The sequence below is a fragment of the Orcinus orca genome, chromosome 7 (genome assembly GCF_937001465.1).
Source record: "Orcinus orca chromosome 7, mOrcOrc1.1, whole genome shotgun sequence".
NCBI lineage: Eukaryota > Metazoa > Chordata > Mammalia > Artiodactyla > Delphinidae > Orcinus > Orcinus orca.
Window position 1 is genome coordinate 44,432,120 of NC_064565.1, and position 15,394 is coordinate 44,447,513.

The 15,394-nt window shown below is 36.1% G+C and overlaps 1 protein-coding gene across 6 annotated transcripts in view; it reads left to right on the forward strand.

Annotated features, from left to right (window-relative positions):
• GALNT13 (polypeptide N-acetylgalactosaminyltransferase 13) overlaps positions 1 to 15,394 on the forward strand; it is a 561,510-nt gene that overhangs the window by 492,487 nt on the left and 53,629 nt on the right. For all 6 annotated transcript variants that reach the window (XM_004276801.4, XM_033400037.2, XM_049712719.1 and 3 more), the window contains one exon: positions 1,909 to 2,048. In XM_004276801.4, the coding sequence (XP_004276849.1) occupies positions 1,909 to 2,048 (140 nt within the window). The remainder of the gene's footprint in view (positions 1 to 1,908; positions 2,049 to 15,394) is intronic.

Sequence of the window (15,394 nt, forward strand, 5' to 3'; positions counted from 1 at the left end):
GTGAGCACTTCTGTGTCTTACATAATATTGAATATCTTACCTCTAAGTAGGAAAATATCCATACAGATGGGAAAAGGAATGCTTACCAAAATATTAAGTCCACAGTATTTCTGTGCATTTCTAATGGTAATAAGCTCAATAAGCTCTATCATTCTCCACCAACCACCCTTTGAAAAATCTGATGTGGGCAGTTAACATTTTCTCTTATCTCATGTAAAATATATGCAAATGAACCTTTAAACTTTCTTCCAATCAGGAAAGTGCTCATAAAAGCCTCCTAGGAAACAATTCTGGAGCCAGGAATACTAAATCTTAACATGATGAAAAGGGAGCATACTGATATATAAATAAGACACTTTGATTAAATTTGCCCACCTTGAAAATGAAACCAGAACCGTAAAACTAACTGTTGAACTAAGTCCTTTGAAGCAGCAGTGCCTTTTTTTTCTGGGTCCAATAGCATCTTTTTATAAGATTTTCAAGACTATATGTGTAGCTCTTAACACAAAGAGAAATTCTTTTCGTGATCTATTTTGTAAATGTTTTTGAACCTCTTCTTTTGAAAGCTGCACTCCAGATTGGAAGTTCTGGATAGAATTATTTTGAAAGAAAGTATTTATCTGTCTAAAAAGCACAAAGATCACATTGCTTTCATCCAAACACTAGCTAGAAAAATCAATATTTTATTTTAGAAGGAAATACTTTGGCTGCTTAAGCACAGCAGAATGCTTTCTAACAACAGTCAGACATTTAATTTTGAGAAAACAAAAATTCTGAAAGAAACAGGGGTGGTGGGGGGTGGGAAGGACTGGCAGGTGATTGAGCTTCAAGAGTATCACCTCATTTGAAAATAGTGACCCAAATAATGATATTAGTTACAGACATTTCAATTTCCTAAACAGTTGTTCCTTTCTTACAAAATGACTAATTGGCTTTGCTGTTTGGTTGGGATAGAATATACTAAATACTGGCCCATTTTCTTCCTGTGCCAAAGTCTGGTTGCTTACTAGTCTTAAACATGTTAAACAGAGACCTTTTCAAAATAATCTAAGAAATAACTGTCATCTTATCACAGTTTAGTCATTTCAATTGTCATTTTAATATTAATGAGCAATTCATGTCACCATATCTTTTATATAAAAATTAGTGGCATTGTTATTTTAATTTCTCAACTAAAGAGCATTCTTTTATGATCTTCAATGGAAATATTCAGTCTATTATATGAAGTACAATTAAGCAATTTTAATACACATGTAAGTGTATTTCATTTACTTATGTTTCTTTATGCTTATATATTTACTAACTTACTCAAGGATTTGAAGTGGTTTATGCTAACTTGTAAAATAAGATAGGAAAAAAAATCAGTAAAAAAAAATATTAGGTCTATGGTAAACCTAGATAGAATAAAAATTCAAGAAGGAAAATTTAGAACACATATGTGCCGTCCACTGTGAGGATTATATTTATGTAAATTTCTCATGAAATCCACAAGTGGTGAATAAATTATACTAAAGGAAAAATATGAGCAATAATAAAAAGTGAAGCTACTGAAATTTTTATTAAAGAGAAACAACCACATTATCACACAGCTCAATTAAGCTTTGATTGTGAGATATTAAATTAATACCAAATTACACTTAGTTGATTATTCAATCTAGGAAGTACAAGTACTTGGTGATAAATATTTGCATTTGAAAAGTCATAACCAATGGAAAACCTTTTAATATCCATTTAATGTACTAATTGGATGATACTAAGAAAATCAGTGTAGTAGCAGCTGCATATGCAATTCAATTTGATGAAATTTTAATTATAGAGAAAAAAACTGATAGCAAAGTAAACAGAGTGAAACAGTGCTGAAATGAAAATAGCACAAGCTGATTTGTGTGTTTCTCTGCAAAATTGCAGGTGTTGTCAAAGTGGATTATGGAGATGTGTCAGTCAGAAGAACACTAAGAGAAAATCTGAAGTGTAAGCCCTTTTCTTGGTACCTTGAAAACATCTATCCGGACTCCCAGATCCCAAGACGTTATTACTCACTTGGCGAGGTATGAATTATTTATTTTGGTTAAGTTATAAATATATTTTGCAAAAGGAGCAATTTCTAAGGAGCTCAATATTTTTTTTAACATCTTTATTGGAGTATAATTGCTTTACAGTGGTGTGTTAGTTTCTGCTGTATAACAAAGTGAATCAGCTGTATGTATACATATATCCCCTCCTTCTTGCATCTCCCTCCCACCCTCCCTATCCCACCCCTCTAGGTGGTGACAAAGCACCGAGCTGATCTCCCTGTGCTATGTGGCTGCTTCCCACCAGCTACCGATTTTACATTTGGCAGTATATATAAGTCCATGCCACTCTCTCACTTCGTCCCAGCTTACCCTTCCCCCTCCCCATATCCTCAAGTCCATTCTCTACGCCTGCATTTTTATTCCTGTCCTGCCCCTAGGTTCCTCAGAAACATTTTCTTTTTTTTAGATTCCATATAATATATATGTGTTAGCATATGGTATTTTTCTCTTTCTGACTTACTTCACGCTGTATGACAGACTCTGGGTCCATCCACCTCACTACAAATAACTCAATTTCATTCCTTTTTATGGCTGAGTAATATTCCATTGTATATATGTGCCACATCTTCTATAGACATTCATCTGTCAATTGACACTTAGGTTGCTTCCATGTCCTGGCTATTGTAAATAGAGCTGCAATGAACATTGTGGTACATGACTCTTGGAATTATGGTTTTCTCAGGGTATATGCCCAGTAGTGGGATTGCTGGGTTGTATGGTAGTTTTATTTTTAAGGAACCTCCATACTGTTCTCCATAGTGGCTGTATCAATTTACATTCCCACCAGCAGTGCAAGAGGGTTCCCTTTTCTCCACACCCTCTCCAGCATTTATTGTTTCTAGATTTTTTGATGATGGCCATTCTGACTGGTGTGAGGTGATACCTCATTGTAGTTTTGATTTGCATTTCTCTTAACAATTAGTGATGTTGAGCATCCTTTCATGTGTTTGTTGGCAATCTGTATATCTTCTTTGGAGAAATGTCTCTTTAGGTCTTCTGACCACTTTTGGATTGGGCTCTTTGTTTTTTTGATATTGTGATGCTGATATTGTGATGCACGAGCTGCTTGTAAATTTTGGATATTAATGTTTTGTCAGTTGCTTCATTTGCAAATATTTTCTCCCATTCTGAGGGTTGTCTTTTTGTCTTGTTTATGTTTTCCTTTTCTGTGCAAAAGTTTTTATTTTTTATGTCATGAATAAAATGCTTTAAGGGTTTTTAATCAGATCTATTTTAAATGACTTCTCATAAATTACAAGGACCATAAAGGTGTATATCACTGGGATTTGTAAAAAGAAAGAACATAGTTTAAGATGGCATAAATAGTATTTTCTTGTTTCTTTAGAGAACTTTAAAAAGTTCTCAAACTTTTTAGTCATATGGAACTTACACTTAAAATTTATTGTAAACCCATGAAGAGCATGAAGAGCTTTTATTTATGTGGGCTCTAATTATTAATATTTATTATGTTGAAACAAACTGGAAACTTTAAAATTAAAATTTATTAATTTAGTGAATAATTCATTTTTAAATTGCATTAAAAACTGGTCAAAAAAAGATAGCTGGATTCTTACAAATGCTTCTATATTGTCTATTATAACACACCATGTAGCCTACAGAAGACTTCTTGTACATTCATGAGAAGTGAGAGTGAAAAGTATTATCATCTTATTATCAAAATCATATAGACTTTGTGGACACACTGAGAACCCTTGATCTGCAGCATCCTTTTTCAAAATATTATTTTTTTATAAATATTTTCACTTCTTTAATAAAAGTTTTTCACTCACACTCATCCAGAAAGCTACTTTTTCTAATTACCATGTGCAATTCAGAGAATAACCCTACCCTAACTTTATTATCTAGAGAAGAAAAGAATGCCTTTGTTGTCTTCTTTATTTCTTCTTTCTCTATGACTTTTAAAATTTTTATTGGAGTATACTTGATTTACGATGTTGTGTTAATTTCAGGTGTACAGCAAAGTGAATCATACATATACATATATCCACTCTTTTTTAGATGCTTTTCCCATATAGACCATTACAGAGTATTGAGTACAGTTCCCTGTGCTATATAATAGGTCCTTATTAGTTACCTATTTTATATATAGCAGTGTGTTAGATATCCCAATTTATCCCTCCCCCCTTTTCCCCCTTGGTAACCGTAAGTTTGTTTTCTACATCTGTGACTGTTTTGTAAATAAGTTCATTTGTACCTTTTTTCAGATTCCACATATAAGCCCTACCATATGATATCTTTTTCTTTCTGACTTAGTATGACAATCTCTAGGTCCATCCATGTTGCTACAAATGGCAGTATTTTCTTTTTTATGGCTGAGTAATATTCCATTGTATGTACGTACCACCTCTTTATCCATTCCTCTGCTGATGGACATTTAGATTGCTTCCATGTCCTGGCTGTTGTCAATAGTGCTGCAGTGAACATTGGGGTGCATGTATCTTTTCAAATTATGGTTTTCTCCAGATATATGCCCAGGAGTGGGATTGCTGGATACTATGGTAGCTCTGTTGTTAGTTTTTTAAGGAACCTCCACACTGTTCTCCATAGTGGCTGGATAAGTTTACATTCCCACCAACAGTGCAAGAGGGTTACCTTTTCTCCACACCCTCTCCAGCATTTAGTGTTTGTAGATTTTTTGATGATGGCCATTCTGACTGGTGTGAGGTGATATCTCATTGTAGTTTTGATTTGCATTTCTCTAATGATTAATGATGTTGAGCATTCTTTCACGTGTTTGTTGGCCATCTCTACCTCTTCTCTGGAGAAATGTCTATTTAGATCTTCTGCCCATTTTTTGATTAGGTTGTTTGTTTTTTTGATGTTGAGCTGCATGAGCTGTTTGTATATTTTGGAGATTAATCCCTTGTGGGTCTCTTCATTTGCAAATATTTTTCCCATTCTGAGGGTTGTCTTTTCATTTTGTTTATGGTTTCCTTTGCTGTGCAAAAGCTAAATGTTTAATCAGGTCCCATTTGTTTGTTTTTATTTTCATTATTTTAGGAGGTAAATCAAAAAAGATCTTGCTACGATTTATGTCTGCCTATATTTTCCTCTAAGACTTTTATAGTATCTGGTCTTACATTTAGGTCTTTAATCCATTTTATTTTTCTGTATGATGTTAGGGAGTGTTTTAAGTTCATTCTTTTACACGTAGCTGTCCTGTTTTCCCAGCACCACTATTGAAGAGACTGTCTTTTCTCCATTGTATATTCTTGCCTCCTTCCTCATAGATTAGGTGACCAGAGGTGCGTGGGTTTATCTCTGGACTTTCTGTCCTGTTCCATTGATCTGTATTTCTGTATATGTGCCAGTACCATACTCTTTTGATGACTGTAGCTTTGTAGTATATTCTGAAGTCAGGCAGCCTTATTCCTCCAGCTCTATGTTTCTTAAGATTGCTTTGGCTCTTCAGGGTCTTTCTGTGTTTCCATACAAATTACAATGTTTTTGTTCAAATTCTGTGAAAAATGTCATTAGTAATTTGATAGGGATTGCATTGAATCTGTAGATTGGGTAATATAGTCACAAAATATCTATTATCTTTAGAAATTTAAAAATAACTGTACAAGCATATGTTCCTAATACATATTCAATTGCTCAAAATAAGAATTATTCCTTTATGAATTGTATGTTCCATACTGTTAATTTCCCACCTAATGGGGATTAGGTTTGAGAATCAAAACTAATTTAATATTGGTTGTAATTAAAGCATTTCAACAGCAATAATACATGCATTCCAAAAATATTTATTATGTTTGTTGAATCTGCCATTTTTATAGGTCATAACAGTAGAATATCTGAAAATTCAGTCTAATACTTTTTGGTGCATTTGCCAAGATATCTATGACTTTATCCACTCTATAACTATAAATATCACTTGTGATTAACTAGAAAATAATTAAAGAAAAAAAATGCAATTTGTTCCTAGCTGAACTGTTTTTAAAGGCTGTTTTTCTGTGCCTTATCATTGCACTGTTTGCCAAATCTCCACTTACTCATCAGCCAGGTAAGTATCTCTCTATAGAATTTTTCAGTTTACATCTATTCAACATTAATCTGAATACTGTAGTGCAAAGGTTCATGTGGAATAACACTGAATATACTACTTTCTAGGTGTAACTTTAGTGACTAGTCCTGGGCCTCTGGTATTTTGCGGTTTTTTTGTTTTCATTGGGAGGGTGTCATTGCTGTTTTCAAATATGCAGTATTCCCATGTTAGCACTAATGTCACAGGGATTTATTTATATTCAGTACATAAAATATATGAGTGTTTTTTAAACTGGAACACTGTTTGCATGTGAGTTATTATAATCTAGTTCTACTGAAGATCCCCAACAAAATATCTAACATTCATTTCTTTACTGAAAAGTTTGTTGGATCAAGTGTGAATCTGACTGTACCTTTAGAAGAAGGGAGTTTTTCTATTCTTGTAGTATTTTCTATTCTTGTAGTAGAGTATTTCTCCCATGGTAATCAATGGACCCAGCTGATGAGTAAACATTGATAACTCTTTCTAAAAGAAGGATGACCAAGGCCTAGATAACAAGACAGACATGAGTAAAGAGGGCTTTTGGAAATTCTCTGAGGCCACCGGGGTGACTCCTGAGCAAGATTCAGGACTCTGAAATGGAACCTAGATGTTTACTTCCATGTTAAAAATTCAGTTTTATGCTTTCCTGTACTACAGCAAGAAACCTAATTAATTGACTTTCTGAAAAAGTGAAAATGAAGTGTGGGAAAATTCCTTTATACAACCTACTGATTTTAAAGTAACTATCTTCTGTAATGAATCTTATAGAAATCGTCTGAAAAACTTTTAAAGATAGAGATTACACCTTTCAGGATTTTTGAAACATATCCAGAAGAGGCAGCACGTTGTACTGAAAAAAACCCCAGGCTTCGGAATCAAGCAGAGGAGGGTTTAAATACTGACCTCACAGTTTAGGACTCAAGTAGCACTAGGTCTTCTCTCTGGTACCTGTCAGCAGCAGGAAGGTAATCATACAAGGTTATAGTGATGATTGAGGATAGAGAGCATCTACAACACCACCTAGCAAGAATTAGTAGCAGCACCAGTAGTTACAGGTATTGTAATTATAGCTACTATTTATTGTTTTCTTACTATGTCAAACATTATGCTAGATGCTTAATAATAATTGCAGTATTTAAAAATCACAATTCCATGACTTAGGTTTTGTTATTATCCCCAATTAAATATGGAACCTGTATGGAGAAAGTTCACATGATTGACCTAATGTTCATAGAGCTAATTAAATATTGGAGTCAGGATTCAATACATTTTAGTCTGACACTAAAGCTCACTTTTTCTTATAACTAGAAGGAGAAAATAGATTATATTACTATATGTTATTCATTCAAAATGCTTTTATTAAATAAGAGATTAAACTAGAACCTGTGTTATATGCTAATGATGCAAAGTCAATAAGGAAAGACCTTTACTCTTAAGCCATTCTACTGAAATGGGGGTGGGGGGATGGCAAAAGAGCATCAAACAAACAAACAGATAAGAAATTAAGTAGAAATAAACATGTGGTATATAGGCATGCTATAAGCTGCTATTTCAAAAACCCAATAAATTCAAAACTCTATGAGATATATTAAGTTTTGAACTTTCTGGAATATTAACGTACTGCAGTTTTCCACTTTAAAACCATCCTAAAGAGATGCAATCCTGCACCTGTTTCCTTGGAAACAGAAGGACAAATTCACCAAGCACTGCTTTCTAATTCAATTTCGCCTAGTCATGTATACATAATTTGATGGACACTTTGATAATGAGTTCGGGATGAACTGTTAATGGACAACAGTCATTTACTTAAATCTTTTTCTTTCTTACTACCTGTCATTAACCATCAATTTAAAAATGTAAAAAACTACCTTTCCTTATATATGAAGGTACTATCTCTCAAAGTCTCAAAGTGGTATCAGGTGTCCAAAGCTACTTATCTAGAGGACAAAGTTATTTCTTTGTAGTAATTCATATGTTCTCCTCACTTAATTTCAAATGAAATTGTTAGGATTTAACAATTTACAATTTCCTTGAGTTTCAGTGTTTTTCAAAGCCTAGATATTTAATATTGCAGTGCATTGATGAATATAAATATTTTCATGTCAATTTCTCTTTATAACTTTCCTAGTTGTATTGCAAGATAGAGGCAAACATGGTATTCAGTTTCTATTATCGTGTATTGTCACCAAAATAATCATCAGTATTGATATCAGATAGCTGTCTTAATTTCTTACATTTGCATTTTACTCAGGTAATTGAAATATTACTTTACCCAGCCCGTGAATTACATGCAGTTTCCAATGGGAAGTTAAAAGCTGTGCAATTGCTTTGAACTAAAACCTTTAATTAAGTAGCTTAATGAAGCATATGCCTTTTAGACTTAGTAAGCAGATCATAATGGAATAAGGAAGTAGAGCTTCTTGCAGCATTGAATTCTCTCTTAAGTAGCCCTTTAGCTTATGTATATTTAGCATGTCAGCTTCTGATCTTGTAAATGTAAAAGCTAATTCAAGTATAAGATTGAAAAATGGCTTTCTAAAGTAGTAATGCTTCACCCTAAATTTTTGGCCTCAGACAGGCCAGCATTTTGGAAAAATGTGAGCTATGTAGAACACAAGAATAGAGAGGGCAAGAAGGGAGAGAAGAGGATTGCTGGAGCCAAGTGACTTTTAACTCTTGGGGCTTAGTATTTGCATTTACATGTTGCTTGGAAGACGTTTTGACATTAGTCTCTGCATTTTGTACTGCCTGCTTGACCTCAGCACTTCCTTCTCCTCTTGTATTCTTTAACCTTATCAGCTAGTTAAGATCCTTGCACACATTGACACTGTATTCCTTAAATATTGTTAAAGAGCAAATTTAACTAAAAATAGACATCTATTGACTGCAGGGATTAAGGATAAAATCAGTTACTGCCAAATGCAGAGGCTAAAACCTTGAGAGTGTTACCCTTTCTGCTGGTAATCAGGAGATCTATTTATAAATTCACCATCTTCTTGACCCTTTAATAGGATAACCAGTAAGAAAGCCTCATTTTATACAACTTGGCACAAGTGGGGGCATTCTCTCTGCCCATGATGATATTTCCAAAACTCTTTGGGACCAGTAGCTGATTTTCATCCCAGTGTAACTAAATATGCACATATACAGGCAGAATATATTACTCTTCATCAGATGTTAACCTTAAAGAATGTTGGGCTGGGTAACCCACCTATGGACAAAATGAGCAAGTATCCTAATAGAAAAAAATTTTTTTCTTTACACTGCTGATAAATAAATTAGAATCAATTCTAACAAACAACTGCAACAAACTATATTCCAGTTAGGCATATGAATTCTCCTAGGATTCTTGTTTGCTTTTGTTATCCACCAAAATAAATGAAATTGTTCAGTTTTCTGTATTCTTTACTGTTTTGTTGAAGGAGGTTAAGATATCACATACTCATAATTTTTAAATCTCACAGGACATTCTAAACCCAGGTTTACATAAGAGAAGTCAGCTTGGGTTTGTTAATTAAATAGATTTTGCAAATCTGTGTAAAACCATCCTTCTGATTTATTCATAATTTGGTAAAGAGAAAATAAATATACTTAAATGCATATTCACTGCAGCAATTAATTACATGCAAATATTAACATTAAACTCTGGAATGCACTGCAAATGTGCCAATTTCCTTCTTTACAAAGTAAAGAGAAACCAAATGAGGTTGACATATTTAAAATAATGAGTAACATAATGTGCAGTTGAAAGATAAGCATGTGTTGGAGTAATTAAAGCCCCAAAAAAGCTAGTTTAAGTTTAGACTCTTATTTTAGAATGAAGCTTACCTGTTAGTTTTGAAGTTCAAAGGTGGTGGGGGTGGGAGTTTATGACTCTTTCTTTAGAATTGGAGTTCTCATTGTTGCTTGCTGTTACAATCCAGCAGAGGGCGCAAAAGCTAACGAACAAACCATGCAAGTGGTAAGAACATTACCAATGATATTACCACTGAGTAGAAACATTTAGAAAAAGACTTGCTGATTTCAAACATCAAAACACAAGTGGGAAAAATACTCCCAAGTTTATGTCATGAAAGATTGTTCTCAGGCAATAAAAGATTATGTGTAAACAAAGAAATGTCAAAGCAGACAACAAAGTTAAAACTACACTGGCCCTACACCATATATTCAAAGCTATACCACAACATAAGGAATGAGTCACAAGAATTTCTCAGAATGCAGAACTACCCATATGTTCTACCTATGTTGATACAGGTTGGATTCTGTAAGGAGTTTCTATGGATGAAGTTCCTCCATGTTTGTTTGCCTAGATTTTTCTCAGGATTAATGAATGGCAGATCAAGCAATTGGTGTTGTCAGGTAATATGACACCAGTGACAAGATCAGGATCTTTCCTGAAATTTCATTTCTCTGCTTAAATAACATTCTTTGGGAATATATGTATTTACCTCAGTTCCAGAGTGTTCTTACAATGGTTCTGATTTTAAAATCATGCAAAATCATCCTATATCTGATCATCCTTTGCATCTCAAAAGATGAGATGCATAGTTTGAACTTTCCTGTATGCCAGTATCTTATATTGTGCATTAAGATTTGCTTGTTGAAGACTGTCAGAAGACACTAGTGACTCTTTTTATGTTTGAAGAAAATATTACAGATTCCCACTGTTAGGCTCATTGACTTGAGAATAACCTGATGTACATCAGGCTGCCTTCTAGGTGTACATGCATTTTTTTAAAAAACTCTGGCTATCATAGGACTACTCACAAAAACCTCTCAGATACTGTCTCTATCCAGATGATATGTCCTTCTCAATTTTTTAAGATGGGTATTGATAGCCCTGTTCCCTGACACTCCATATTTGTATCCAATGTCATGATAGCCAGAAATCATTTTCATGACCGGGGCCCAACAGTCTGACAGACACTCAGCATGGAAACCGCTTTGCTTCTAGCCTTTTTTTTTTTTTTTTTTTGCGGTACACGGGCCTCTCACTGCTGTGGCCTCTCCCGTTGCAGAGCACAGGCTCCGGACGCGCAGGCCCAGCGGCCATGGCTCGCAGGCCCAGCTGCTCCACGGCACGTGGGATCTTCCCGGACTGGGGCAAGAACCCATGTCCCCTGCATCGGCAGGCGGACTCTCAACCACTGAGCCACCAGGGAAGCCCCTGCTGCTAGCCTTTTTGACCTGCTTCCTCAGGTCTGATCCTAGGCCCCTTTCATGTTCCATGTGTCTTTGCCACTGTCTGGATGACCTGTCATTTACCTTTATTCAACTAGAACTTAATCCTCCTTATAGGCCTCCTTTCTGAACAACACTGCCTGCCTACCTGTCTGGATGGCAGGACCAGGCAATTCCCAAACTCACTATAATAACTTTCAATAACTTATTTGGACAACCTACTTAACCTCTTTGTATCTTAATGTTTTCATGTGTAAAATTGGGGTAATAGGTTGGCTTTGAATTAGTTATTACACATAAGTGCTTGGGACAGTTCATGGCACATACAATTACAATTATAAATAATAATAATTATTGTGGTGGTTGTGGTGCTTGCCATCCCTGTCTCATTCTGACAGCTTTCCTAAAACCACTGACTCCTAATTATTTCTAGTCTCCTAGAACCCATGTCCAGCCAGCCTCACCAGATTCAACTTGGGTTCCTATACTATATCCTCTTAGCACCTGCTGCATTCTAAGGGACAATTAATATTACATGTCTGGAAACCATCAAACCAGTTTTTAGAAAAGTTAGAACATGTCATGAATAAAACAGGCTCCTTTTCATGAAGTCCCCAAAATGAGTCTATTCTGGAATTCTGAAAAAATAGCAGCAGCAGTGACATACCGTTTGAATCTCTTTGAATTCCTCCATTGAGGCAGAGAGCATCCAGGTTAGCAAAACCAAAAACTGATGGACAACTTTAACAATAAAATTAGGTGACAAGGTATTCTCACCAATCCCAAAATATGACTGGTAAAATTCATGACCATATGATAATACAATCACTGCAGTAGGAAAAAAGGGAAGCAATGGGGTGCCTGATGGAAATGAGACCAGGATAACACCTGAGTTGCCAATAGATACTCATGAGAAATTGTTTTATGCCAATTTAACAACAGTAGTTGAAACTGGGAGAAGTGTTTTCATAAAATCCAATGTGCAAGTCAGTGAAAAGTCCCCTCTCTAAATGTCTGAACGGTCTGAAAACTCTGCAGCCTGTGAATTCTTGCAACTCAATAACTGAAGCTCTTTTTTAGGAGAAACTTCAGGGAATAAAGCCCAGCTTATGGAGGTAGGGACAACAGTGACAAAGTCCAGATAAAAATGGGAGAGGTCAGGGTGGGGCAGGGGGGTGGCAGTAGAGACACGATAGCAGAGTAGAAGGACTTGAGCTTGCCTCCTCTCACAAAAACACCAAAATCACAAATAACTGCTAAATAACCACTGGACTTGAAAAAAGACTGGAATGTACCAAAAAAGATACATCTAAAAGACAAAGAAGCCACAAGGAGACAGTAGGAGGGGGCCCATGTGCAAAATAATCAAATCCCATACCCACTGAGTGGGTGACCCACAAACTGGAAAATAATTACATCATAGAGGTTGTCCCACAGGAGTGAGAGTTCTGAACCCCACATCAGGCTCCCCAGTCTGGGGGTCTAACATTGGGAGGAGGAGCCCCCCAGAGCATTTGGCTTTGAAATCCAGTGGGGCTTGATCGCAGAAACTCCACCCTTGGAGGGTATACACCAGGACCCATGGAAAAAGCAGGGACTCCATAGGAGCCTGGGCCAGACCTACCTGCTATTCTTGGTCTCCTGGGGAGCAGGGGGGTGGCTATGGCTCACTGTGGAAAAGAGGACACTGGTGGCAGAGGTACAGGGGACTACTCATTGGCATGAACTCTCCAGGAGGCTGCCATTTTGTCACCAAGTCCTGGCCCCACCCAACAGCCTGAGGGCTTCAGTGCTGAGATGCCTCAGGCCAAATAACCAACAGGGTGGGAACACAGCTCCACCCATCAGCAGACATGCTGCCTAAAACCTTCCTGAACCCACAGCTGTCCATTAAACACACCCCTTGACACGGCCTGCCCACCAGAGGGACAAGACCCAGCTCCACCCACCGATAGGCAGGCACCAGTCCCTCCTACCAGGAAGCCTGCACAAGCCTCTTAGACCAGCATCACCCACCAGGGAACAGACACTAGAAGCAAGAGGACAATCCTGCAGCCTGTGGAACTGAGACTGGAAACAGAGAAAGTCAGACACAATGAGATGGAAAAGGAATATGCACCAGACAAATGGAAAAGATAAAACCCTGGAAGAACAACTAACTGAAGTGGAAATAGGCAATCTCCCTGAAAAATAATTCAGAGTAACGATGGTAAAGATGATCCAAGATCTTGGAAAAAGAATGGAGGCACAAACCGAGAAGATACAAAAACAGTTTAACGAAGAGATAAAGAACAAACAGAGTTGAACAATACAATAACTGAAATGAAAAATACACTAGAAAGAATCAGTAGCAGAATAACTGAGGCATAATAACTGATAAGTGACCTGGAAGAGAGAAATGGTGGAAATCACTGCTGTAGAACAAAACAAAGAGAAAAGAAAAGAGGACAGTCTCAGAGACCTCTGGGACAACATTAAACACACACCAACATTTGCATTATAGGGGTCCCAGTATGAGAAGAGACATAGAAAGGGCCTGACAATATATTTGAAGAGATTATAGCCAAAACCCTCCGTAACATGGAAAAGGAAACACTCACTCAACTCCAGGAAGCGCAGAGTTCCATACAGGATAAACCCAAGGAGGAACGTGCCAAGACACATATTAATCAAACTTACAAAAATTAAAGACAAAGAAAAAATATTAAAAGCAACAAAGGAAAAGCAACAAGTAACATGCAAGGGAATCCCTATAAGGTTATCAGCTGATTTTTCAGCATAAACTCTACAGGCCAGAAGGGAGTGTCACTTTAAATATATTTAAAGTGATAAAAGGAAAAAACCTAAGAATATTCTACCCAGCAAGGCTTTCGTTCAGATCTGACAGAGAAAACAAAAACTTTACAGACAAGCAAAAAATAAGAGAATTCAGCACCACCAAACCAGCTTTACAACAAATGCTAAAGGAACTTCTCTAGGTGAAAAAGAAAAAGCCACAACTCTAAACAAGAAAATTAGGAATGGGAAAGCTCACTGGTAAAGGCAAACATTTAGTAAACATAGGAAACCATCCACACACAAATGATATCAAAACCAGCAATCGTGAGAACAGGAGAATACAAATGCAGGATATTGGAAACACATTTGAAATTAAGAGAACAGCAACTTAAAACAATCTTGTGTATATATATATATAGACTGCTATATCAAAACCTCATGTAACTGCAAACCAAAAATCTATAATAGATATACACACAAAGAAGAAAAAGGAATACAAACACAACACTAGAAGTCATCAAATCACAAGAGAAGATAATAAAAGAGGAAGGGAAGAAAAAGACCTACCAAAAGAAATCTAAAACAATTAACAAAATGGCAAGAAGAACATACATATTGATAATTACATTAAATGTAAATGGATTAAATGCTCCAACCAAAAGATGTACACTGGCTGAATGGATACTAAAACAAGACCCGTATATAAGCTGTCTACAAAAGACCCACTTCAGAGGTAGGGACACATACACACTGAAAGTGACAGGATGCAAAAAGGTATTCCATGCAAATGGAAATTTAGAAAAACTGGAGTAAGCAACAACACTCGTATCAGACAAAACAGACTTTAAAATAAAGACTGTTAGAAGAGATACTACACAATGATTGAGGGATCAATCCAAGAAGAAGATATAACAATTATAAATATTTATGCACCCAACATAGTAACACCTCAATACATAAGGGAAATGCTAACAGCCATAACAGTAACACAAGAATACTGGGGGACTTTAACACCCCGCTTACACCAATGGACAGATCATCCAGACAGAAAATAAACAAGGAAACACAAGCTTTAAATGACACACACAACAATAGACCAGATGGGCTTGATATTTATAGGACATTCCACCCCAAAGTGGCAGAACACTGTTCTTCTCAACTGCACACAGAACTTCTCCAGGTTAGAGAACATGCTGGGCAACAAAGAAAACCCTGGTAAATTAAAGAAAATTGAAATCATATAAAGCATCTTTTCCAACCACAACACTATGAGATTAGAAACTGAACACAAGAAAAAAACTGTAAAAAA